The 27,230-nt window shown below is 40.5% G+C and overlaps 2 protein-coding genes across 5 annotated transcripts; both read right to left on the reverse strand.

Moving 5' to 3' along the window:
* Nucleotides 1-5,281: 5,281 nt before the first annotated feature.
* LOC121977859 (beta-1,3-galactosyltransferase pvg3-like) lies at nt 5,282-6,487 on the reverse strand. Its single transcript, XM_042530268.1, has one exon. The coding sequence runs from the start codon at nt 6,364-6,366 to the stop codon at nt 5,425-5,427; it is 942 nt and encodes a 313-aa protein (XP_042386202.1). The 5' UTR covers nt 6,367-6,487; the 3' UTR covers nt 5,282-5,424.
* A 3,242-nt stretch (nt 6,488-9,729) lies between these two features.
* Nucleotides 9,730-14,309, reverse strand: LOC121976076 (beta-1,3-galactosyltransferase pvg3-like). 4 transcript variants are annotated; one of them, XM_042528075.1, is made up of 5 exons: nt 13,642-14,309; nt 12,990-13,054; nt 11,318-11,399; nt 10,999-11,226; nt 9,730-10,815 (listed from the first exon to the last, which is right to left on the reverse strand). In XM_042528075.1, exon 5 carries the CDS (start codon nt 10,809-10,811, stop codon nt 9,855-9,857), a length of 957 nt encoding a protein of 318 aa, XP_042384009.1. In that variant the 5' UTR covers nt 10,812-10,815; nt 10,999-11,226; nt 11,318-11,399; nt 12,990-13,054; nt 13,642-14,309; the 3' UTR covers nt 9,730-9,854. The 4 variants fall into 4 exon arrangements, with proteins under 4 accessions (XP_042384009.1, XP_042384007.1, XP_042384010.1 ...); XM_042528073.1 differs by lacking the exon at nt 12,990-13,054; XM_042528076.1 differs by lacking the exon at nt 13,642-14,309 and having other exon boundaries at nt 12,990-13,630.
* Nucleotides 14,310-27,230: the final 12,921 nt, after the last annotated feature.

The raw sequence follows: 27,230 nt of genomic DNA on the forward strand, positions 1-27,230 counted from the left end.
ACCTTCTCTGAAAATTCGAGCGAACGGATGTAATTCTGTCTCAGGGCGGTGACCCGGCTCGGCTCAGCCTCTTGGTATTCTTTGAAGGCCAATTGAGACGCGTCAAGGGACTCCTGCAGAGTTTTCAGCTCGTCTATATGCTTCAGTGCGTCAGCCGAGCGGCCTGCTTTCTCGCCATCAAGCTGGTCCATCAGCCCCTTTACTTTCTGCTCTAGGCCCCGAGCCTCCACATTCTTTTTCTCCAGATCTGAGATGGCTGTGTTTTTTCAGTGGTGGCCAGGGTTATTTTCTGGTCGAGCGACTTGACTTGTCGCTCGGACTCGGCCAAGGCGTGGGCCTGATCGGCCGTCTTCTTCTGCTCGGCCACCAACAAATCTTGAGCTTTCTTCAGCTCCTTTTGCAGCTCGGCATAAGAAGGGCCTTGAGAGCCGGACGGACAGCCTGCCGCCTTCAGTTGTCTTAATTCCTCGTCCACCATCGCGAGGCGGTTGGAGACAGGTATCTCCTCCACCCATCTCTGGCGAGAGAATTAGAAGTTGTTAGTGGCCAAGCGGAGATAATGCATACCAAACTTTGAAGAAAACAAAATTACCCCCGTGGCATCCTGCATATGGCTATTGGCCAAATTTCGGAGGGGGATCAGCGCGACGCACGCCCGAGCGTCGGCCCACATCTCAGCTAGGGGCCCCTTCAAGGTGATGGTGTGCTCGGGCACAGTTGGGCGGTCGGCCTCTGGCAACAGCTCTTCAGTCGGGAGATGAAGAGAGACCTGTACAGTGCGTCAAGAGGATCAGAAGCCGGCGCCGAAAACTGAGAATGAATGGTTGAGCGCTGGACTGGTTGACGAGCGGGCGGAAGGGTGCTGACCGGAATAGCCTCAATCGGGGCTGCCGGCTTGTCCCATTCAGAGGGCGTCCGGTCGGAAGAAATAGCTTCGACCTCTGGAGCCTTGCCACGAGCACGTACAGTAGCTCGGGCAGACGGTTGGACCGCGGATCCAGCCGATCGAAGGGGAGTCTCCGCTCGGCGCCTCTTTTGTCGAGGCTGCTCCTCCTCCCGAGCGGAACCTTCCTCCTGGACAGTTGGTCCTCCACTGGGGGTGGCTCCTCTCGCCTCGTTTTGATGAGACCGACCCTTCATGAGTACCGCTCTCCCCTTCATGCGAGCCGATCGGCTGGATGTCGAGCGCCTCCATCTCCTTTGCTGCCGCGGCTTCGAGCGCCGCCGCCTTTTTCTTCAAAATGCCGGCCATCACCGACTCCATGACGATGTCCGCTGCAAAGGAAAGAAGAGAAATCAGTTAGCAATCAAAGCATATGCCCAAGTAAAATTCTTACCGAAGCTGTTCGGAAGAGGAGTTTGTATGGGACTCAGGCCGAAGATGTACATCACTCCCTCATGCAGAATCTTATTGATGTCAAGCCGCAGACCGGCTAGCATATTTGCAGCATGGAGGTAGTCCGGTCGGGTCTTGAACTTCTTCAGCTCAGGAGTGGGGGGTAGGTCGACCTGCCACTTGGTCCGGAAATTGGCCTGATCAGGCATACGAATATAAAAAAAATACTCCTTCCAATGTTTATTGGAAGAAGGCAGTTTATTAAAGAAGACTAAGCCGGGCCGAGCTTGGAACATGAAGGTGTCCGGCTCGGACTGCTTGGGGTAATAGAAATAATTAAAGACCTCCGGTCGGAGGGGGATGTTGTGGATCTTGAACAAAACAACAACACCACAGAGAAGGCGAAAGGTGTTGGGTACTAGACTGCCGAGCGGAACACCAAAAAAGTTACAAACATCTATAATGAAGGGATGTACAGGCAGTAAACTGGTCGCGGAAGACACAGAAAGCTCCGCGCGGCGGCTTGTGTGGCCGAGCGGAGGGACCGGCTAAAAGAGGTTCAAAATCACCGGGGATTTCAAAATTATCGGTCAGAATATCAAAGTCACGCCGATCGAATCGTGACTGCATGGTGGTGTACCAAGGGCCGAGGGATTGGTCTTCAGGATGAGAAGAACTAGTCATTATCCGAGCGGACAAAACCAAAAAAGACGAAGCAGAAGATAAAAGCAAAATGGCAACAGAACAGTGTCCCGAAGATAGAAACCTGGAAGGAAATGTAAAGAAAACACTGGAAGCAAAGAGGGAAAGAAAGAGAACCTTGTAACGAAGAGGAAGATTGAAGAAAAGAGCACCGGAGATTGCCGAAACCAGAAGAAGGAGATCGCCGGGGAACTGGAACGCGAGAAGTTGAAGGCACGCGAGAGCAATAGTGCAGCGAGGAGAGAACGAAGCTTTTTATAGGGTGGAGCCCGAGCGGCCTCCACCGTTGGATCCAGGTCGCGAGAATCGGAGCGCTCATCGCGCCGTTCATTTCGAACCGCCTCGATCCCATCAGGACACCATGCCGCCGCCGTACGATGATGGCAGCATCGCCACGTGGCATTCAACCACTGGAACGCATTTAATGCGCGCGTGCTAGACCTTAATGATGAATATTGGCGGAAAATTCGAAGGGATGCTAAGTAACGGTGGCGTTGACTGGCGTTTTGGCTACCCTTGGTTTCCGAGCGGATGGTTGTTGCAGCGCGCTGCTCGTCTAAACTGACGGTCCAGTCAGTCGGACTAATCGCCTCCTTCGACTAGACTTGAAGGGGAGGCAAGTGATCCGGCGATAAGAAGAGGGACCTCCCGCTGAGGGAAGTCAACGCCACGGGGAAGTCAAAGGGCCGAACGGCCGACCAGAGAAGAGGAGATCGGTCGGCCGACCGAGGTCCCAATGGAGTCAAAGGCACCCGGCGGGGAGTTAGGGTTCCGACGCTCGTCGAATAAGATTGTAAGGCTGAGCGGATGGCATGCTCGGCCAAAGACATAATGTTGCATACTGCTAACGGTCTCCACAAGGCACATCACCGAGTATCTCCCAAGTAGATCACTATATATGGCCGGCCGGACGTAAGGCAAGTGCTGGCCGGCCGGACGCCCGACAGGGAGTAAGGAGAAAAGGACAAAGGACATATTCTGACAGCGGACATGCTTTATAATCTGGCCATACTCCAAATCTGACGACAAAGGGTTCCGTTGTCCCATCGAAGATATGCTTGGACTGTAGCAGTATGGTGTCAGGTAAGCTTGCTGACAGGCCCTTACTGAGGTATGGGCTGAGGACACGTATTTGTCTAGGTATGTGTGCCTGAGCTCCTCCCCAACTCTATATAAGGAGCTTTGCACTTCACCAGAGGTACGCATTCTACAATTCTTGGAGCCACTTTCTTGTTGAGTCACCTTCTTGTTGAGTTTTGCCTGACTTGAGCGTTGGAGGGTCGTCGCCGGGAACCCCTTCCCGGCCCGACTTCTGTGCAGGTTCACCGAAGGTCCGGGCGGATAGTCAGCAGATCTACGTCAGCCGCTTGGAGAGCGTCACGTGCCCAGCGTCCATTGATTCAGCTTTCGGACAGGATCAATTAATGACCAAAATAACCCTTACTTTTATTTAAATGTTAAAATTATGGCTAAATAAGTCCCTTTTATTTTTCATCCAAAAGCAGTTTCCCTCTTGTATTGAAAAAATGGCACTTAGCCCCCTATGTTTTAAAGAAAAAAATAACCTTAGATTGAAAAAAAAAAAGAAAAAAATAGTTAATGACCAAAATAACTTTGAAAAAAATAGTTAATGACCAAAATAACTTCTTTACTATTCTAAATGTTAAAATTATTCACATCCTTATTTAAAGTAACCTTAGATTTTTAGACAAAAAGAAAAGTAAAAAATAAAAAATCTTACATAATCATTGAAAGTTTAATCTTAATCAAACCTGACAAAAAACTCTCACAAAATTTATACATGCACCAGTAAAAATTTTGTGAGATTTTTTTAGGAATAAGTGAAATTTTTGACCTATAAATCAATTAAGTTTGGTTAAGATTAAGTTTTCAATGATTATGTGAAATTTTTTATTTTTACTTTTCTTTTTGTCTAAAAATCTAAGGTTACCTTGAATAAGGATGTTTCAGCTAGAATAATTTTAACATTTAGAATAGTAAAGGAGTTATTTTGATCATTTACTATTTTTTTTCTTTTTTTCTTTAAAATATAGGGGGCTAAGTGTCATTTTTTAAATACAGGGGAAAACTACTTTTGGATGAAAAATAAAAGGGGCTTAAAGTTATTTAGCCATAATTTAACATTTAAATAGCAAAGGGTTATTTTTGTCATTTATTATTTTTTATCTTTTTTTCTTTAAAACATAAGGGGGCTAAGTGTTATTTTTTAAATATAGGAGGACAAACTATTTTTGGAAGAAAAACATAAAAGGGTTTAAAGTTATTTAGCCTTTAATTTAAAATTAAGTTTGGAAGTACTCATCAAACTTTACTTTATATTAGGTTTTGACTTCTATTTCTAAACACTATATTTTACTTCTCAGTAACTTGGCGATAATCTTTATAAAATTTATTTTTAAATAAGCAAAAGCTTTCCCAAATGCTCCCTTAAAGTCAACAACCTATGCTTTGCAAGGATGAAGCCAAACTTTAAACTCTAGGAAATTATAGTTAATTTTAATAATCCATTTGAAATATTTAAAATTAATTTAAAATTTCTCAAGGGTAAAATTATTTAAAATTATAATGTCAAGAAGGAAATAAATCATCATAATAGTAAACACTCGAAGAAAAAATTATTAAAAATAATCCCAAATTAGCACTCCAACAATAAAAGGAAATAAATTGAAGAAATTAAAAATAATCCCAAATTTGCAATTCAGCAATAAAAGAAAATAAATAGAAATAGATTTGAGAATAAAGTGAATAAAGTTAAAAAATAATCCCAACATAGCACTTTAGCAATAAAAGTAAATAAATTAAACAATAAAATGACTATAATAATTAGAGATTTAATTTGCTTGTTGTTTGATAATCAATATTTTTATTTAGGTAATAAATAAAGAATTAATTATAATCCCTATTGAATTATTCTTTTTCCTTATTTAACGCATTTATTTTTTATATTTATTTTTGAATCAAGTTTATAAAAGAAGTAAGATAGTTTACATCTCACTCTCTCGGTGAGGATAGTATTTTTTTATTAAATTCTTGAAAATTAAACTAATCTTTGAAATATTTTTTCAAACACACGCACACACACAAATGCTGAATTGAAGGGGCAGAGCCACACCGAGTTGAATAGTCGTCATTGGGCTACGAAGCGGCTGTAAGAGCTAAGCATGAGTGCTGATTCTCTCTGATGACAACAAAAGTAGTGAAGGTACATGGGATAACTTGCCAGTTTATAACAATCAATTGCTCAATTCGTGTTCCAGTGGATAAAATTATGTAAGTGTCTTTCGGATATTCTCATCCAAAGGATCGATTGAGAGCAAAAATAAAGATTAATTCAATGATTTAAAAAAAGAAAAAGAGTGATCGAATCAAATGTGGTAGATGAGCTTGGAGGGCTTCAATCCATCGGTGACGTTCAGGTACTGGAGCGCGCGCGCCCATTTCATGTTGTCCTTCAGCCGGTGCACGGCGATCGTCTCCGGCGCGAAATCATGGGAGCACTCGTCGATCGGGACCGGTATCGGATAGTCGTACATGGCGTACTTGGTGTTGTACCTGTTCTTCCCCTTGCCGCCCCAATGCAGCCATTTCCCCGTCATCATGTCCTCCGGCCCCTCGGTGTTGTTCCTGGCAATCTCCGACGTGGCGATCCACTCCACCAAGTCCCAGGACACCACGTACCCCATCCCGGACATGTAGTCCCTGAACGGGTCCATGCTCGTGCAGGGGATCACGAATCCGTAGTACAGGTCCTCGCGCGGCATCTTGTTCAGCGACTCGATGAGTTTGGGGAGGCGGAAGTAGATGTCGTCGTCGGCCTTGGCGACGAAGTCGTAGCGCGTCTCGCCATCGCCGCCAAAGAGGCTGGGGAGGCTGGCGTAGTAGGCGTAGGTCTTGCCCTGGTTCATGTTCTCGGTGCAGTTGAGTATGATGATGTCGGCGTAGCGCATGATCTCGAGGGCCACGAGCACGCGCTGGTCCTCCTTGGTGAGCCGGCAGAAGACGAAGCGGACGTCGACCTGGGCGGTGAGGTCGTGCTGCCGCTGTTGGAGGGAGTAGACGAGTCGGAGGAGGTGGCGGCGCTCGTAGTGGTCGGGGAGGGTGAGGATGCCGAGGAGGAGCCGGAAGTCGGGCTTCGGGGTGATGGGATCGAGCGGGACAGGGGAGGAAGAAGGGGAGTGACAGACGGCGATCAAAGACTGCAGCTGCAAGTCGTTGGGGTAGATGACGAGGTAGAGGATGGCGAACAAGGCGAGGCCGAGGAAGAGGAGAGTGAGAGTGGCCGGAGGAGACTTGGGAAATCGAACCATTTGTGCTGTGCTTTCACAGTTAACCACAAGTCATTAAATTCTATAACGAGGAGGAAGAAGGGATCGAGAACAGCTAGATTTGATGCAAAAATCGTGGCCAAGGCCCGAATTGAAAGGTTCGATCTCTGATAAAGAGAAAGCATTGAATGCATATATTAATTACGTTTGTGCGATTTTGAAGTTGAGTAGATGGGCAAAAATGAGATGGGAAAGGAGCAAACTTGCGTGAAAGTAGGATCCAAGCCTCCTCAGTCATTTTTTACTTTTTCAATTGATCATATAAAATTTTTTTATCAAAAATATAGATGATGATGATGAACAAATCTGCATTTTTAAATGAATCGTCAAACGAGAAATCCCGAGGGATCTGACTACCGTAACATGGTTTGCTCATCAACTCCCGAGGAGGATCGACTATCGAGCCCCATCTTGCGCTAGTAGCACTGGAGATCGCTTTATGGTAAAGTTAGAAAGAGTTCATTTCTTGCGCGTGTTCTTTTGCTCGACCATCTCGTGGCATGCTCCTGAACCGTTTCTATTGGAGCTACATTCAAAATATCTAAATTACATATTATAATTTTAAAATTTGTTTATCATTTTTTTTATTAGCTAAATGTCATTGAAAATTTGTTTGATCGTAATTTTCTATCCATTGAATGGCTAAGATTTATCAAATTTATAGCTAATGGATCCTATAGAATTTATTGGTGATCTATTTGGAAAGAAGTATTTATAGTTTAATCTTCAATTACAGTACATTTATAAGGATTTTTTCTTCAAACGAAACAAACAATCCTCGAATGCTGGACTTTTGAACTATTTACCACTGAGTGCTTCCGATTTATCTTGCGGCTAATGAAAAATTTTCATAAGACTAGATCAATCCCAAATTTAATATTATCTAGTTCATCTATTTATTTATTTATTTATTTTAATAAAGAAAAGCCAACATAAAATAATCATATATTGACATGAAATAAAAAAACAGATGGTTAATGAAAAGATATGTTCCGCTAAATTGTAACAGAATTATCTAGCAAATATATAAAAACAAAACAACCTTCCTTAGGTAAATTGTACTTGAAGATATCACTGGAAGATTTTAGTGCTCTTATAATCCATGAGATTACTTTTAAAATAAAAGAAATGAGTTCAAATAAACCTCTTCGTAATCTAATCTTCGAAAAATCCTCCAAGAGTATTTTAGAAAAGTCCTCTAATGATATTTCGATAAACCTTTCAATATGCAATATCTAATCGACTAGAATGAATTTGAATCACATAATTGTAATATATTCATATTATTAAGAAAAAACCAAAAGAAACTCAATAGAGTAAGCACCGTGATTTAATAATGCAAGATAACAGTTTAGAATTTTATAAATCATTTAATATAATTCCGTTCGTATTTACTTATATCTTTGATGTTTGTCAATTAATTAATTGAATTAAATATCTTATTTTCTTCTCTGTATCAAACCAAAAATTGTAATTTGCATATTAAAAATATATTTATTAATATAATGATAATTACTATACTGAGTAATAATTATTATAAAATATTTAATGATACCATAAATTTCGAAATTGCTTTTATTAATTAACTTTCTTCATCACAATTGCATTAGATGCACTCATAACCGTGCATATTTTCTTTATTTGACCATAAGAAAGAAACATGATGACAATATTTGTTCATTTAACTGTTCAACTTATCTAAATACAAGTTTGATTTTAAAATTAAGGGATATGCTAATACATGAATATTATTTTTGACATTCATATTTTCTTACTCATTGAAAAGGATGATTAAAAAAGAATATTTGAAAGGCAAAATATAAAAAGAGAAATAAAATACATCAATTTATTTCTCAGGCGTCAAAGAAGAAAAATAATAAAGAAATATTACTAAATAAAGTTATTGAAATAATTGTTCCTTATACTAGGAAACAAAGATCTAAAAACGAGAAGTCGACAACTCATTAGGAGTTGAATTTTCCTCACTCAGGGAGAATAATACAACAATACAGACAAAAAAAATTAAATCATGCAGAAAAGAAAATAATTCTGAAGAACCTAAATTGAAAATAAATTTTAAATTGATTCATTTGTGATAAAAGGAAAGAAATTAAAAATATTCAATACCAGAAAATGAAAATAAATTAAAATTTTATTTAAGATTGAAGATTGACAAGTCTCTAGTAAATTAGAGATTTTATTTGATCATTAATATTTTTTATTTAGACAATAAATAAGAAAGTAACTATAATCCCTACTATATTATCATATTTTCTTCATTTAGAATATTATTTTCATATTTATCATTGAGTCAAGTGAGAATCGAGAGTCTTGTTTAGTACAATTTACAATTTTTACTTCGTGAGAGAATTTTTCTTCCATGCGAGATTATTTTGTCTTATTCGCTTTATCCATTTCATTCTTAGTTTCTAGGTGGTTCAATGGTTCACGCAGATGTTTGCTTCCTAGAATATAATGACTTAACAATGTTAGTAATTAACCAAACACTTATTACTTGTGGCAAGTGAGCAGTACGCAAATGCTATCACCAAAAGAGTAAAGGAAGAGTTGCCGAGTAGGCCAGCCGGTGGTGGTGAACACGGGGAAAGAGTTTCTTGTTGATTGGATTCTTCTGTTTTTTATTTTGCCTTCCGCATAAGGTAGGAGCCTTCTCGGAGCGGTGCGATGGTTAAAACATGAGGTGTTACCACATGAAGTCTTGGGGTCGAAACTCGGCGTGACCGAGCATAACCTCCCCCATGTCTTGGCCATTTGCACTAATGGCTAGTAGCCACCTGTGATTTACCTCCTCCGTGTTGGCCTAGGGACGAGTTGGCGGGGGCGCTGGGGGCGAACGAATCGCCTTTTTGCCACATAATTTTATCAACCATTAGTTCCTTGGGGGATGGTCTAGTGACTAGCACATGAGGTGTTGCCACCATAAAGTCTGGGGTTCGAAACTTGACATAGCAGAGTTAAATACCTTCCTTATGTGTTAGTCACTATTTCAAAAGCTAGCAGCCGCCCGTGATTTACCTCCTCCATATTGACTTTGAGACAGATTGCCCGGGACACTGAGACGAACGTATTCACCTTTTACCACCATAACTTTATCAACCATTAATCCTACTAACTAATGGGCGAAGAAAAGATGAAATACACCTCTTTACCATTCAGTACAAATTACATTTGATAAAGAGATGTATTCCACAATCTAACTCATAGAAATTTATACAAACAGTAAAGGATTTTTTCTCCTAAAGATCTTATATTGCACCATGTAATAAACATGTATGGTCTGCCTATAATAAGTCAACAACTAATTCTAACAATTCATTTCTCTCTCAATGGAATCATACTCAAAGTTTGACGGTTCAAGTAAATCATAGGACAACATGAATTCAGTCAAATAGAATGTTTATAAGTAATAATACATGAACACAAACAAAAAGGGAAAACATGAATTGATATCAATTCAAATGGTATAGCTTGGAGGGATACACCCCAGCAGTGACATTGAAGTAACTTAGAGTCGCCGCCCACCGTTGGCGGCTCTTGAGCTTGTGGACTGTCATGGAATCTGGAATCATATCGTGTCGATAACACGTGGATGACTCTTCTTCATTGAAGTCATGCATTCGCGGCTCCATATTATAGAACGTCCTAGTCCCATTTTTCCCTTCCTTGATCCACACTCCTGTTTGGAAGTCCTCCGGCCCCACAGCATGCTTCCTCGGGATGTCTGATGTAGCCACCCACTCTACCAGGTCCCATGACAATCCATAGCCCATCCCTAACATATACTCTGGCACTTTGTGCCTTGTCGAGCACCAATTGTTTAGCCCATAGTATACCTCTGCTCGTGGCATTTCCCTTAACAACTCTGCTAACTTGCCCAACCGAAAGTACGCATCATCATCTACTTTCATCACGTAGTCATAGGGTGCATGAGAGAAAAGCTTAGCCACAGTAGAGAAGTAGGTGTAGGTCTTTCCTCGGTCCATATTCTCTTGACAATTGAGGATTATGATGTCTCTATGGAGCAAGATCTCCACACCCACTAGTATGCGTTCTTCATCCTTGGTCAAGTTGCAAAAGACAAAGCGCACGTCAATGGTAGCACCGGGGAAGTCTCTGAACTGGAGGGCATAGACATCGCGCAAGAGGTGACGACGCTCATAGTTGTCAGGGAGGGAGAGGATACCCATCAATAGTCGAAAGTCTGACTTTGGTGTCACTGACTCGACCAAGGCAGCAACGGAAGAGGAGTTGGTGCAGTGACTGCTTGAGGTAAGTAAAGATTGGAGGCGGAATTCGTTGGGGTATATGACGAAGAAGAGAAAGGAAATGAGTGATACTGGAAGGAGGCTGAAGGAGAGGATGGAGCAAGATGAGCCCGGTGAAAGCTTCATCATGTCAAATTTCATTAATCTGCATGAGGAATGACAATCATGAATTAGTCATGCAAAATTTTGGATGAGAATTAGCTAACTCTTATAGACTTCTTACAATTAAAAAATATTTTATCATCCTTGAGTTTATATAAACCAATTTAAAAATAAACTCTTACTGATCAACCTAGACCTTGAACGAGTAAAAAATTTATATACTTACAGATTGGCTACTTGTAGTGAGGCATGGTTGTGCCTATGCGTAGATCAGAAAATATTACTTTGGCTCCACAGGATCTTCCGTAGGAAGCTATTCACCCTTCAACAACATCAGGATAATATTCTTTTGAATGGAGTATTTGGACTTCAATAGCCCTACTCCATCCTTCCAAGGCCAGTTGACTCTATTTAATAACACTCATCGTAGTTTGCACGGTGGTCAACGTCCACTCTGCCAAATGTGTTCTTTAATTCAGCACAAGGTTCGGTGTCTAAGAAAAGTGCAAGATGGCTGAACAATGAAGAGAGTTGGATGCTTGTACCTCAAAAAAAGTAAACCGTGTTGTTAAAGATTTGGTGCTAAGCCACTTACGTGACTGCCTGCATGTTAGCTCACATGACAACCTGCAAATGAAAGTGAAGAGTCAAACCGGATTAATAGATTATGAATGAAATAGGAAGTGAGTGAGGTATCCAATGTTAGACAAAAAGCTAAAAAAAAATAGGCACTGATTGGCACTGATGGAGATTAATAACCTTTCAGTAGTTAATACATACGAGTCTGGTTAATTTAGAGGCTAACTGATTAATATACTGTGGTTCCGATGATCTGCTATGAGTGATGCAAGGAAACAATACAGCTAAAATCTTTCAAGCCATGAGGAAAATACTGGAACAACTTCGAGTTTTCTGCATAAAAAGATACTCGCCTCAAGATGTAACCAGACTTTATAAGTGCTTTATATAGTCTCCTGACCTAAATTTTGCCAAATGCTAACTTCATCTACTTAATAGCTAAATCTCCATCAGTCAACGTGGCATTGGAATGGAATAGAACTAATAGATAACAGAAAGAGGAAGCTGTAAATATTGTTTGTAAACCAAACCTAGTTATCATGTCAATGTATCATGTTGGCTAGAAAGGCATGAAAGCTTGAAGGTAGTATATTGCACATTGGTTAGCAGTAGTTCATCTAAATTACCAACAAAATCAGATGTTTTCGTGACGCCAGATTTGAGCAATGTTTATAAGATCATCCATATTAAAAAAAAAAAAAAGAAAGCAACCCCAAGCGATGTGTAGAATTGTTAAAGCTAGAAAAACTCTAATAAAAATAAAACATCTTCGGATGTAAATATGACTTGCTAACTGCACATGAAAATAACTTAAAGAGAGCACAATGAATAATTAAGGATAGATCAATACAATAAAGCAATGTTTTGAAGGAAACATGCTTGGTAATTGCTCCAAGAAACAAGTAAATGAGAGTAGACTATCTAATGCAGAAAGCTGCATCATATTGAGAACTAAAACCATAATAATAAAGGAAGCCAAGCTTAGCCATGTGTTTGCCATAAATGTTAGCAATAGATTGGCCCTGGTTTCTAACATCAAATATATATTTTCCGTATCATTGAATTTGGCTTAGCACCATATGAAATGAAAATACTCAAACTGAAAAGAACAAAATAGCAAACTCCAAAGGGATTGCTAAACAGGGAATCCTGTCAAATTATAAGCCATCAGGCAAGGAAGATGACATTAAGCCATCCACAGTTTCAACATGGAAAATACTATATGAGACTTTAACAATCTTGAATGATTATCTTTAGCTTTACCTTTTTCAGTTTAATTCAATTTGGTATGATGTATGAATGCTATACAAAACCTTTCAATGCTGTTGCCATTGTCCTAGTTAAATCGATTTAGCTAACATGTGCTATTGTCATGCAGTATCAGTGAGTCTCAACGACAATTATTCCATTTATTACAGTTATCAAAATTTCTAAACTAGGCGCTAACCAGCTTATATTATGAAATCTGAGCCATGCAGCATCAATTAATCTAAACGGAAACTATTTCATTAATTACAGTTTGCAAAATTGATGAACTAAGCTTCGAGTTATGTCCTTAAACACCATTCATCTGGAAAATAAAGTAAACCAGCTCTTCTAGGAACTCAATACACATATAGCTTCAAGAAATCACTAAACCTTTTCTTTTATCCTCGATGCAGATTAATAGCTGCACAAAACATCCAAATTAACTGCTTCAAGTTCTGCACCAATGCACGTCCAAATAAATCTAGAGATAAAACAGTATGATTTGCCCATATGCTGCAATTCATAGCATTAGCTTTCTTAATATTTATCTTCTATCAACTACAAAAAGCAATTAACTCTAGCAATTGACATGCAAAGAGCTATTAATAGGTGCAATAGGCAGCACTGCCTGGTAAGAAGCATGAAAGATGTAGCTCTGATGGCAAGAGAAAAGCATCAACCCTTCATATTGCACATTGGAACAAGCACCCAGCACAAATTAACACAAATGCACGCATTATAATCTTAATTAAAATAAGTATGACTATTAGCATGTTTAGCAATGAATACGCTACCAAAGCAAAATTCAGAATTCATCTATTTGATAAGGGATATCGTGCTTTGCAATCCACTACAAGATATTTTGTACCTACAGTGTGAGAAATTCAGTAGAATATCTGAATATTTTGTTGCAATCAATCTCAAATTCATATTAGATATCAAGTCCATTTATCTTGATTGACAGCGTAGAAAAAATTGTCTACAGATGAAAGGATGAAAATTTAAATTATAAAGCCATCACATAGCTTACAAAAGATTGCACCTTTATAGGTCGATATCGAACACTCCATCTCTGACAATCACAAACTCGCAAGAAGCCCTAGGCAAGTGCGTTGCAACTACCACTTGCATCCTCCTGGTTGTCCTCAGTAAACCATTGTTTTTCAGCAATTAGTTCTTCCCACGATAAGAATAATCTTAGTATTAACGCAGTTTGCCGACGAGAGCCCCAATGCCGAACAAACCTGCCGTCTGGAGGAACACAAATACGAGCAGTTGCCCGCCCTCGTCCCGGTCGGCCCCTCCGATGATCCCACAACGTTGCCGACCTGATTGGTCACCACCACAACCAACCAAAAACGCGTCGTCTTTTCCTTGAACTTGGCGATGATCTTGCAGACGAGGAAAAACCGCTTTTTTAGGTCACCAGGGACATTGTCGAAGTCGGAGAGAAATAATGCGGCGATGCCTATCACGATGAGTCTGATAGGGCGGTGGGTAGGTGGATTGGCGAGGAGGCTTTCTGCAGCAGTTGGGGGGATATGAGATCATGGGAGGAGTAGGCAGCCGCAAGTAGGATGTGGTCGAGAAGATAGAAGGAGAAATATGAGAAAGAGGAGAGAGACTGGGTCATGGGACGAGCTGGAGGCAGAGCTGGGTCTTTCCGGCGGGGTGCTAACCAGCAATCTCGGTGACGGAGCCAAGAGGAGGTGGAGGAGATGGTTCTCAAGGGGTTTTAAGGTGGGAACGCGCCATCAACAGGCAACGAGAGAAGGGAGAAGTTGAATTTTATGGGCTGTATTAGGCCACATTTACTGGGCCAACTGGGCCAGTAAAATTAAGCGGATCTTTTAGATGAGTCGGTCCGGCCCCATAGACCGGCAATATTTGTAACTTGCCTATGTTTTTATAATTAGGGAGGAGGCTCGTGAATAGATATATTAAAGTTAAGAACACAATAGTGAAAGTAATCTTAGAACTTTTGCTTTTGGGTAACATTGTGTTATAGTAATGTGTTATTGCTAAGTAGGATAAGCTAGCTAACAGCTTTGTTGTGTAGATGCTCTTCCAACTCCAAGCCATAGTTTGTTGACGACTTTTGTGTAGGTTTAAGTCGTATAAGCTAAATAAAAGCAAGACTACGTAGGTGTTTAAACTACAATAACAATAATAACTAAGTATTATTTTACTAAGGTGAGATTGGTTATATAAATTCTTTTATATCATTTGGTTATATCTTCTATCTAATATATCATCATTTATATTTAAATAAATTTTATTTTATTTTATTATTATTAATTAAGTTATTTTCATCTTTATTATTTGATGTGCATATTTGTCATAATTTTACATAACTTAACTAAAATATTTATTATTTGTCTAAGTAGATATTTGTATTATCTTAAACGTCTCTCTTAGAGTTTTCCTTAATAGATGTAACCTTGACTTTCTCACTAATATTTATATTTTTTATCCTGTTCATCCTCGTATGCTCACACATCACCTTAACATCCTTATTTTTGTAACTCTCATATTCTATTTATGTGCTTAAGTCATAGCCAACATTTAGCTCTATATAACATAACAGATCTAAATCATTTTATAGAATATCCTTTTAAGTTTTAGAGGTACTTTACAATCATATAGAACACCTGGCGCACTCCTCCATTTCAACCATCCTGTTTGTATGTTATATAAGACATCTTTCTCAATCATTCCATCCTTTTATAAAAATCATCCTAAATACTTTAAGCTCTCACAACTCTTTATCTCTCACCTTAACAATTGTCACATTATGTCTAATATTACTAAATTTAAATTTTATTGATTTTGTCTTTACTGTACTAAGTCTAAAACCTTTTACTTCTAGTATTTTCTCTAATAGGTGGTGCAAGAGATATAGGAATTTCCTAATTGGTTGGAATATTTCATGATAAAAAAATATCACTTATTATCTTCCATGTTTTCTTTTTGTTAAGTCAAATACACATTTTGAGTTGAATTCATTTATTGTTGATGGATTTCAATCTTAGAAAAAGTGAATGATGGTCATCGGGTCCTGGAAGGCGGAACTTATTGTTGGATCGTGAAACGTTGATAGAGGGGGGGGGGGGGTGAATATCGACTTAAAAAATCGCGTTAATAAGAGTTAAGCGCAGCGGAATAATAAAAAACTTAGGCAAACTGAACAAGGTGTTTTTTACTTCGTTCGGAGCCTGTGACGACTCCTACTCGAAGGCCCGTACTCCTTGAGTACTTTCGTTGGGCAATTCACTAGCAATTCGAAATACTATTACAAATTAAGGTACAGAAATGCTAATGGAAATAAAGTGATACCGACAAGAAAATTAACCAAAGAAGAAGGAGCACTTTGTCGGAGCTTTGTTAGCGTCGCAGGAGCGTAGAGCAGCAGAGCAAGCAGTCGAAGAGTTCTCAGTTGTTGTTGAAGCTCCACCCCTGGGGCTTCTTTTATATGCTGCTCCGGGCGCCCTGGTGCGACGTGGCAGGTCTAATCAGCGAACTCCACGTGGCGACGACTCGGCCTGGATAAAATTCACCTCCGGGCGCCCGAACCTCCTATTTCCAGAAACTTCCTTTCCTGCAAAACAGAGTTAGTCCGAGGCAAATATATATCCTGCAAAACAGATTGTTAGCACAACTAAAGTAATATGATTTAACAAGAAAAGAGTATGACTTAGATTCCGTCTTTCCGAGACCGGAATCTAGTCACGATCTCGACTTAGATATCCGAAATGGATCTAAGACGGATCGACGCCTAATGTTCCCTTCCTGGGAACGCGTCCTCGCAGTCACTCCCCTCCAGTGACTTACCTCACTTACCTGCCAGATGTCCGGTCAGCCCGTCGACCCGTCTGGACTTCGTGCCAGCTATCCGGTCAGCCCGTCGACCTAGCTGGGCTTCGTGCCTAAGCGTCCGGTCAACCCGTCGACCCGCTTGGACTTCGTGCCAGCTATCCGGTCAGCCCGTCGACCTAGCTGGGCTTCGTGCCAGACATCCGGTCAGCCCGTCGACCTGTCTGGACTTATCCTGCACACTCGATCAAAGTGTTAGATCAACAATAAACCTAACTTAACCTATTTGTCATTCATCAAAACCTGGGTTAAATCGTTAGTGCTAACCGCACCAACAATCTCCCCCTTTTTGATGGAATGACAATCTGGTTAAGTTAGTGAAGACATTTGCAAGAAAAAAAACAGATAACATCATTATGTGGAGGTTTTTTAAGTTAGTTTGTATTTTCAATTGGTTTGGCTAACTTAACCCACCTAACCCTCCCCCTTTGGCATTCATAAAAAATAAGCATGTTTAAAGTAAAAAAAATACAGACTTCAGACAAAATAAGGAGTCATGTCAAGTTAATCTGGGGGAGTTAAACTTAGTAATTTATCTTTTGTAAAAGAGCTAAGTTTTGAGACAAGTTTAAAAGATCTATTTTTCAAAACTAGGTAAAATTGATTCTAAAACTGAGTTGGTAAAGGATTCAACTTTCAAGACTTAAGAACATAAAAGACTTGATTTTTTTTAAAGCTAGTTTTCAAAAATAGGTGTATATAAAAAAAATTCAGATTTAAAGGCTAAGTTTTGTGAAAAATAGCTAATTTTTCAAGTATAGCTTTTAAGGTTAAGGTTTAAGAATAAGTTCTAAATTTCAAGAACTTTTTTTTTTAAAACAGGTTTCAACTCTTTTCAAACATAAGCAAAATTTCAAAACTAAGTTTTAAAATATATTTCAAGATTGATTGAAGTTTAATTTTCAACACTAAGTTTGTAAAAGATTAAAAAATTTTAAACAGACTTAGTTTATAAACTTACGCTTAGTTTACAAAAATTAATTTTTGTAGAATTAAGTAGAATTAAGTAAAGTCAAATTCTCAGAACTAGATTTTTAAATTCAATTTTCAAAACTACGTTAAATCTAATTTTGAAATTCAATAACTTAGTTTTCAAAAATAGGTTTAAGAAATTTTTAATAAAAATGTTTTGAAAAACCGAATTGATTCCTCCCCCTGGACCTAACAACAAATCAAATGTCTAACCAGTTAGTTACTGACTGACTTATCAAAAGATAGCAGCTTTCACTTGGTTAGTCAAGTTAAGGTCAATCTTAACTTGATTAATATATATTTTGTTTTTAACGCCCAGACTTATGTCGATGCACTGAAATAAGCATCTTAAGTCTTAGGCAAGTGGCCTATGCATCTCACCCCTTTCTATTGTTCGGCAAACACAAGCAATGGTAAGCCTAGGGTTTTGGTGAGATGCTCAAAACTAGTCCTATGGGTGCATGTTCTCTAAGGATTTTGAACTAGTCTAAGGCTAAAAGTTTATTTAAAAAATCTAAAAATATGAAGGTTTTAAAAACTGACACATGTTTGAACCTATGAGTTAAAAACAATCATCTTTGAAAATATTTCTGAAATTCAAAATTCCTAGGCTACCAAGATAGAACATAATCAATGCAAGTCTGAAATATCACTAGATAGATCCAAAGTATTTTACAGGTAGTGTAGCTACAGAAGTAAGTCATAACTAGAGCTACTGAGATGATGAAGGGGGTGGTCCAGATCCCAAGGATCGGAGAAGCACCATCAGCTCAGTGTGTCGGGTCTCCCCGGCAGCTCGTAACTCGGGAACCTCTCGCCGTATGTCCCGATGAAAATCAGAGTTCTCCTGCTGGAGACTCGCCATAGCTCTCTCTAGTCCGGTCATACGGTCGCCTAGAGTGCGAGGAGCGTGACGTGGTGCTCGAGTTGGGGGCGGTGGTGGAGCCGGTGCGGCTTCCTCTGGAAACAGTGCAAGCATGAACTCGTCCTCCTGTGCGTCTGGATCGGGCTGGTGCTGTGCCCCCCTCCACCAAGACATAGTCCCGTCATCCCTATCTACGTGGATACCAGCTAGGGAGAAGTTCCTAGCTGTTATAACATCGAACTCTGTCATATAGGCAATGTCTCCTCTAGTGACATCAATGTACAACGAGGACATATATGCTGTCAGAATATGACAGAACGGCATGTGGACTCGTCTATCAGTCACGTATCCAGCCGAGTAGATAATGGTGGAGAAGATATGTAGGCTGATGTCAATATCTAACCTATGACTCAGGGCATAGAGTAAAAATGAATGGAATGGGCGCATCACAGCGATGTCCCGAGTAGTCAGTGGTAAAATGCAAAAGACTAAGACCCTATAAAGAGCGTAGTCCTGGACTCGAAGTTCTACCGACCTAAACTGGGTCACAGTGGGATCTCGCTCTCCCCAAAAAAAATACGAATAAATCGTATCGAGAGTAATATGTGAGTAGGGATCTCCGAATGGTAGATCCCTGGGAGGATAGCACAAGAAAGGACAAGTAGATGGACGTAACTCTAAAAACTCTCGGATAGTCGTAGGGGAAAACGTGATATCAGTACCCGCTGCCCTAGTGGTATAGGTGAGATCGTCTACTTTCACTAGGTTATTGCAAAATTCAGCACACAGACTTATGTTTACTGGACTGGTACATTCGACAAGGTTCTTTAAGTTATAGTGGTTTATAACCTCTATAGCGGAGGCACACGAACCTAGAAAGAACGATCTATCTATACATTTAGTCCTAATGGCCTTATAAATGGTTGACTCAAACTTAAGCCTTAGTTCATCTGTGGGAAACCTAGGGTCAGTGCTAGCATTAGAGGGTCCAGCACCAGTATTTGTTCGTTTCCTACTGTATATAAAAAAGATATTCTAAGAAAAAATGAGAAGACAAATTCTAATAAATTTTCAGATAGGGGAAGAAGATTTACCGAGGAGCCATCGACAAATATAGATCTGACGACCTCGGTTGAATCGCAGCAGCGTCTTCACCGCAAGAAAAATTTGATTTAAAATACTCTCGCACTGAGGTTCGGAGTGAACCTTGGCAAAAGTGAAGATTTTGTGGGGCAAGGGTTGGGGGCGCCCGCTGCCCCTTATTTATAGGGAGCTCCGGGCGCCTGGAGCCATTCCTGGCGCCCGGAGTTGATTTTAGGCGGGGCGCCCAGATTCCCTCCCGGGCGCCCCGGAAGTGAATACCAGGGGCGCCCGCCTTTTTTTTTTTTTACATTAAGATTTAAAATTAGTTTTTAAGTTTTTAAAATTAAAATTTTGAAATTAATTTTTAAGTTTAAAATTAAAATTTTGAAATTAATTTTTAAGTTTAAAGTTAAAATTTTGAAATTAAATTTTTAAGTTTGAAATTGAAATTTTGAAATTAATTTTTAAGTTTAAAATTAAAATTTTGAAATTAATTTTTAAGTTTAAAATTAAAATTTTGAAATTAATTTTTAATTAAACAAATTTAAGCCTTATTCATCTCACCCGATCTATATTGTCAATCAGGGAATCCTATGATTTTGTGAGATGAAATTGGATTTTTAATTATGGAGTTTTGGTTTAACTTGTGTTAGATTTAGATTTAGCTTTGGTCTCCACAAATAGGCAATCTTCGGATAAACTTCTAAGCTTGGTGAGTCACATGGACGTCATTAGTAGTAACCAACCTTTCGAGGTTTTCCGAATAGTCCTATCCAAGGAGCTTAGTACTAAATCTTGGTCTAACTGGTTAGGATTCATTTAAGGGTAGCTTCAGTCAGTTTCACTTGGCCAAATGCACCAGATCGAAACCATATCTTTCTAGACATGCGATGCCCAAGCTTCCCTAACGTACTATCATCCAAAAACTTCACCAGTACCATGATTCAAATTAAACTTAGTCTCTTTTTAACTAATCCTAATTACCCTGCTGGGTTAGTTAATTTTGGAGGTGCCAGCTATTCTGGAGCCTCCCCCTGAATTATTGACCTTTTTAATTTAAATTTTCGTTTTAGGTTTGTGTCTGTTTCTTTTATAGTTATAATTAACTTGGTGATAGTTTATATTTTGTTGAGTTTTAAAAAGTTTAAATTTTAAATTTTTAGGTTTGTATTTTGGTTTTTTATTTGGTTTAATCGAGTTTATATAATATACTTTTTCTTTAGGTATATAATATTGATTAAGTCCTACTTGCGTGGTCAGACACGCTTTTGGAACCCAAGCTTGATTAGTTGATTTGTATTGAGTTATTAATGACTTAAAAGTTTTATTTGAGTTCGACTTGTATCCGAGTCCGGTTTTATTATAATATGCTTTTTGATTGTTCAGGATTAAGTCAAGATTTTTTGATCTTGTTGTAAATTTTTCTAGCATTTCTTTTAAATTGTTAATATCATTTTTTAATGATAAATTTCCTCCTCAAGTGTTAGATCTTGAGTTGGATTTGAATTTTTGATTTGTTCCTTGAGGTTTTGATTTTCCTCAAGAAGTGATTTGTTTTCATTTTCTATTTTAATTAATTTACTATTTAAACAGGAAATAATTCTAAAAAAAAATTGTTTAAATTAAAATATACCTCATTTGGGCCTTCGGAAACGAGTACGGACTCGTGGCTTGTTTCGGGTTCAGACCCGTCTTCTGTTTCAGCTTCGTGGGTCATCAGTGCGAGGTGGCTCTGATGTTTCTGCTCTTCTTCCTCCGATTCGTCCGAGGAGTCGTACCACGTTGCTTTGAGGGCCTTCTTTTTGGTTGGCTTCGGTTTGTCGAACTTCAGTTTTGGGCATTCGTTCTTGTAGTGTCCCTTTTTATTACAGCCGAAGCAAGTCACGTTCCTTTGTTCTGAGGGAGAACTGATCTTTTGAAGGTCCTTTTTGCTGAAGCTCCTTTTTCTCCTGGTGAACATTTTTCTTACCAAGTTCACCAGGTGTTCTTCGTCTTCGGAGTCTTGGTCGGAATCTTCTTCATATTCAGGCTTGCTCTTCTTTTCTTTGGAGGAACCTGCAAATAAAGCTATACCTTTCTCGGCTCCAGCATTAGTTTGTTCATGTAATTCTAATTCACAGAAAAGCTCGTCTAATTTTAACTTAGAAAGATTTTTAGAAATTTTGTAGGCATCTACGATTGATGCCCACAAACTATTACGTGGAAAAGCATTTAATGCGTACCTTATTAAGTCTCCATTTTTCATTTGGTGGCCTATCGCATGAAGCCCGTTGAGGATGTCCTTGATCCTCGCGTGGAGCTGATTCGCCGTTTCACCTTCCTGCATTTTTATATTAAGAATTTTATTTAAAAGCAGGTCTCGTTTTGTTACCTTGGCGTCACTCGTTCCCTCGTGCAGCTCGATCAATTTGTCCCACATCTCTTTAGCGTTTTTGTGTGGACCGACTCTGTTCAGTTCTTCTCTTGTTAATCCGCACTGTAGAGTGTTGATCGCTTTATTTTCTGTTGACGCCTTTTTCTTCAAATCTGCTGTCCAGTCTTCAGGATCCAGTATATTCCCGGAGCTGTCCGCTGGAATTTTATAGGGTCTTGTAACGCTCATCCACTGATCGAAGTCTGTTTTGAGGTAAACCTCCATGCGCTTCTTCCAGTACGGAAAATCGTCCCCGTTGAAGAGTGGAGGTCGTACTGTGCTGAATCCTTCTGTCTGAGACATTTTAGTCCTGCGCACAGAAGAAAGAAAAGGAAAACAAAAATCCCAAGACTTGGTCTTGGATTAGTAGTGCGGAAGAAGAAAAATAATAGAAGTATCTAAATTGGTGTTGCACCAATTTAGATTTAATTACAACGGGAAAAAACTTCAAAACAGGTAATAATACCAGTTTAAAATTAAACGTAAAACTGAAAATCGAAAAAAAATTAATTTTTCACCCCCTGTCTGATTGGTGGTTGCACCAAATCAGAGCGGTACCTGCTCTGATACCCCTTGTTGGATCGTGAAACGTCGATAGAGGGGGGGGGGTGAATATCGACTTAAAAAATCGCGTTAATAAGAGTTAAGCGCAGCGGAATAATAAAAAACTTAGGCAAACTGAACAAGGTGTTTTTTACTTCGTTCGGAGCCTGTGACGACTCCTACTCGAAGGCCCGTACTCCTTGAGTACTTTCGTTGGGCAATTCACTAGCAATTCGAAATACTATTACAAATTAAGGTACAGAAATGCTAATGGAAATAAAGTGATACCGACAAGAAAATTAACCAAAGAAGAAGGAGCACTTTGTTGGAGCTTTGTTAACGTCGCAGGAGCGTAGAGCAGCAGAGCAAGCAGTCGAAGAGTTCTCAGTTGTTGTTGAAGCTCCACCCCTAGGGCTTCTTTTATATGCTGCTCCGGGCGCCTGGATCCCTTCTGGGCGCCCTAGTGCGACGTGGCAGGTCTAATCAGCGAACTCCACGTGGCGACGACTCGGCCTGGATAAAATTCACCTCCGGGCGCCCGGATCCCTTCTGGGCGCCCGGACCTCCTATTTCCATAAACTTCCTTTCCTGCAAAACAGAGTTAGTCCGAGGCAAATATATATCCTGCAAAACATATTGTTAGCACAACTAAAGTAATATGATTTAACAAGAAAAGAGTATGACTTAGATTCCGTCTTTCCGAGACTGGAATCTAGTCACGATCTCGACTTAGATATCCGAAATGGATCTAAGCCGGATCGACGCCTAATGTTCCCTTCCTGGGAACGCGTCCTCGCAGTCACTCCCCTCCAGTGACTTACCTCACTTACCTGCCAGACGTCCGGTCAGCCCGTCGACCCGTCTGGACTTCGTGCCAGCTATCCGGTTAGCCCGTCGACCTAGCTGGGCTTCGTGCCTAAGCGTCCGGTCAGCCCGTCGACCCGCTTGGACTTCGTGCCAGCTATCCGGTCAGCCCGTCGACCTAGCTGAGCTTCGTGCCAGACATCCGGTCAGCCCGTCGACCTGTCTGGACTTATCCTGCACACTCGATCAGAGTATTAGATCAACAATAAATCTAACTTAACCTATTTGTCATTCATCAAAACCTGGGTTAAATCGTTAGTGCTAACCGCACCAACACTTATATGCTTCGAAAAGCTGCAAACTAGATTGTATAGACCTGAGGTCACTCCTATCAAAATTCAAACAAAAATACGCGTACCATGGTACCACCATCTCTACGGCCATTATCGAATCAACAAATGAAGGAGCAGAAGATGAGGGAGGAGAAGCACTTACATGAAAGGGAAAGTGAACGAGCAGAAACAAGCAAAGGAGGAAAGGCAGAAGGAAGACGAAGCGCTGATGAACAACTGTTAGAGGCCTTTAGGGGTTTTAAACCAAAACCCTTAAGGAGCATCAGGATTCGAGCTGGATAATCGAAACGGCGGGGCATGCGATAGCCCTGAGATCAAGAGGGAGAAGCACCCTTGGGTCGCGTGTAGAAAGCATGCGTCAAACATCATAACAAGAAAAGTTCATGGGGCACGTGTTAACTCCCTATGAAATGACATTTATGATGGAAAAGACAAGGAAATCATAGAGTTGATATGAAAAGAGTGGCACCATACCTCACGAAGAACATGCCTCGAGGATCAAAAATTCCATGCGGCTACCTTGGGAAATGGAATAGAAAGCGGTGGGAAGCGTTGATAAAAAATTGGGCGCCTCATCCTAACCTCGGAATCAGAGTAAGATTTAAATTTAACTAATGAATTATGTAATACACTTCATGATCGTAGGTGGATTGGGCTAAGTCCACGGGCGCATCTCCTTCAATCCCCAACGACCTCTCGGTTGGGCTTCCAGACTCTCGCCCTAGCGGGATCTATAAGTGAGCATGCTCTCATGAACAACGACCTCTCGGTCGGACTTCCAGACTCTCGCTCCAGCGCGAGTTATAAGTAAGCATGCTCTCATGACTAACAACCTCTTGGTCGGGCTTTCAGACTCTCGCCCAAGTGCGAGTTATAAGTGAGCATGCTCTCACGACCAATAATCTCTCGGTCGGGATTTCAGACTCTCGTCCCAGCACGAGTTATAAGTGAGCATGCTCTCATGACCAACGACCTCTTTGTCGAGTTTCCAGACTCTCTCCCCAGTGCGAGTTATAAATGAGCATGCTCTCACAACTAACGACCTCTCGGTCAGGATTCTAGACTCTCACCCCGACGCGAGTTATAAGTGAGCATGCTCTCATGACTAATGACCTCTTGATCGGCTTTCCAGACTCTCGCCCTAGTGCGAGTTATAAGTGAGCATGCTCTCACGACCAACAACCTCTCGATCGGGATTTCACTTTCGCTCTAGCGTAAGTTATAAGTGAGCATGCTCTTACGACCAACGATTTCTCGGTCGGGAATCCAGACTCTCGCCCTAGCGCGAGTTATAAGTGAGCATGCTCTCACGACCAACGACCTCTCGGTCGGTATTCCAGACTCTCGCCCCAGCGCGAGTTATAAGTGAGCATGCTCTCACGACCAACGACCTCTCGGTCAGGATTCCAAACTCTCGCCCCAGTGTGAGTTATAAGTGAGCATCCTCTCACGACCAACGACCTCTCGGTTAGGATTCCAGACTCTTGCCCCAGTGTGAGTTATAAGTGAGCATGCCCTCACATCCAACAACTTCTCAGTCGGCTTTCCAGATTCTTGCCCCTACGTGAGTTATAAGTGAGCATGCTCTCAGGTTATGATTTGGCAGGTCGATCGGGACGTGACCGTCAGAAGTCAAGGAAAGAAGGTGGTTAGTCCGCCCCGCCTCACTTGCTGCATAACTCCCGGTCGGCCAATAACAGGTCAGGTATCCAGAGCTGAGACACAAGACCAAATAATTCCTGGCTTGTCACCGACCGATCAGTTCTTACCTGCTCGGGAATTTACATGGTTCAGTTCACATGATTCAGCTCATCTTCCTTACTTAATGCCCCAGCACGGTAGCTTAGCTAAGTAGTCGCCCAAGTGGGCCGTAGCTGAACCTGAGTAGGTACAGACAGTGCTAAAGGATAACAGTGTCAGAGAATCGTAACCGCTCGTCAGAGAATAATTGTCATCAACCAGGGAATATTTCAGTGGTTAGCCTTCTCAGGGAATAAAACCTTCTTTCAACCAATAAAAGGGCACCACGTGACCTCCATCACCCGACAAACCCTGATATCCAACATTCTCTAACATCGGTCAGGCTCCAGAGGTACGCAGTGTCATATAAAAAGGGAGGTCATCTCCCTTGAGTAGGTACACGTGCACACATTCACACTCGTCTTCTACAGTTCTTTTTTTCCTTTGTGCACTGTTCTTCTAGGGAAAAAGTACCAGACTTGAGCGTCGGAGGGTCTGCGCTAGGGATTTTTCCCTGGTTTCTGGTCTTTAATGTTCCATGTGCTTATCTGAGTGTGCACAGAGCCTAAGTACCACCGGCCTCATCACCACTGTTCTTGAGCTCTATGTGGGGGTCCGTCTTTCCGGTGCACATACGCCGAGTTTGTCCAAGTCACCTCTCCATTAACGTTGACATCATCTCAGCTGGCCTTCGTCTGACTCAGACTCCGGACAGGATCTATTACCGTTACCTTCTTGAGCAGCAAGTGAAAAAATATTGTTTGCTCCACTTAGACAAATTTTGTTCCGACCAATTCGGCATTTGGCGGTCGTGCTTTCACATAAATAAACTTAGTTTAGTGCAATCCGAGCCTTGGATTCACACCCGCCTGTGTACCCACGCGTGAGAGAGAGTCTCTTTCCATATATTTGTTCATATTATGCGAACCACTATAAACCAACCAATATGCTTTAAAACTCCCAATGTGGGAATAAAGCCACATTCAGAATAGAGTTTCTTCTTTTCCACTTCTTTTCCATTCATATATATCTAATAGACGCAACATTACAACTCATCCCCAATCAGTTGTCGAGCGTTTCTAAGCTGAATAAACTAAAACCATGACCAACATAAGGAAATCTTCTCAAGATTATGAGCTAGGAGGTTAATGAGATTGAGAACACAAGTACAAAGTGAAGAAAAAAATTGTGTGGGATATAATGAGAATAGAGGAAAACACTAAATATAAAGGCTCTATATTATTGGGGAAATGAGTTTGGGTGCAATGAAGTGACGTAGTGCACATGGAGCTCAGAGCCATTTGACATGATGAGGTAGGGTCAATTTGTGTTCAATGGCTTGAGCGGTTGTGGATGCGATAATGTGATCAAAGGTTTGGTGTCTCTGACACTTGGTACAAGGTTGTTGTAGAAGATGAGGAGGATCTGATGGGAGAAATCTCGTGGAGCTTTATGCATCTGATGAACCAGAGGCCTAATCTAATGTAGAATCTAGGTTTCATGTAAGATGGACTTAGAGGCAAGGAGGATTAGATGGCATGGAACAAGCTTGGGGAGAATGGTGTATTTGATAGACTAGAGGCTCGGTGAGATGGACTTTATGGTGAGGAGAATTGATGAGGTTGAAGACCTATAGGTATGAAAGCATGAGATATCACATAAAATATATAATCTTAGTTAGTTGTTTTTTGAAGCAACATCATTGGGGATGGATCCCTTTAGTTAGGTAGGGATTCATTACCTAGTTGCCTGGTTCAAAGAATTTGATTGGGGAACTATTTATCACAAGTTGTAGTCTATCACTTAGCTTGGTCCTTGAACTTTGGTAAAATAAAAATGCTCATGTACCAAACATTTGGTTATTCTTGTATGTTCGATATCTTGCATAGGAGAAAAAGAAATTTAGACAATGTATTTGTTCTGATAGAGGTAAAACTATCTTTTTCCAAATGAATTTCTACTTTGATCATGGTTACTGAAATGTT

Source organism: Zingiber officinale, chromosome 4B, assembly GCF_018446385.1.
Source record: "Zingiber officinale cultivar Zhangliang chromosome 4B, Zo_v1.1, whole genome shotgun sequence".
In the NCBI taxonomy this organism is placed as follows: domain Eukaryota; kingdom Viridiplantae; phylum Streptophyta; class Magnoliopsida; order Zingiberales; family Zingiberaceae; genus Zingiber; species Zingiber officinale.

What these genes read in the sequence shown, in the direction of transcription:
- LOC121977859 (XM_042530268.1), bottom strand. Translation starts at nt 6,366, where the DNA reads ATGGTTCGATTTCCCAAGTCTCCTCCGGCCACTCTCACTCTCCTCTTC.
- LOC121976076 (XM_042528073.1), bottom strand. Translation starts at nt 10,811, where the DNA reads ATGAAATTTGACATGATGAAGCTTTCACCGGGCTCATCTTGCTCCATC.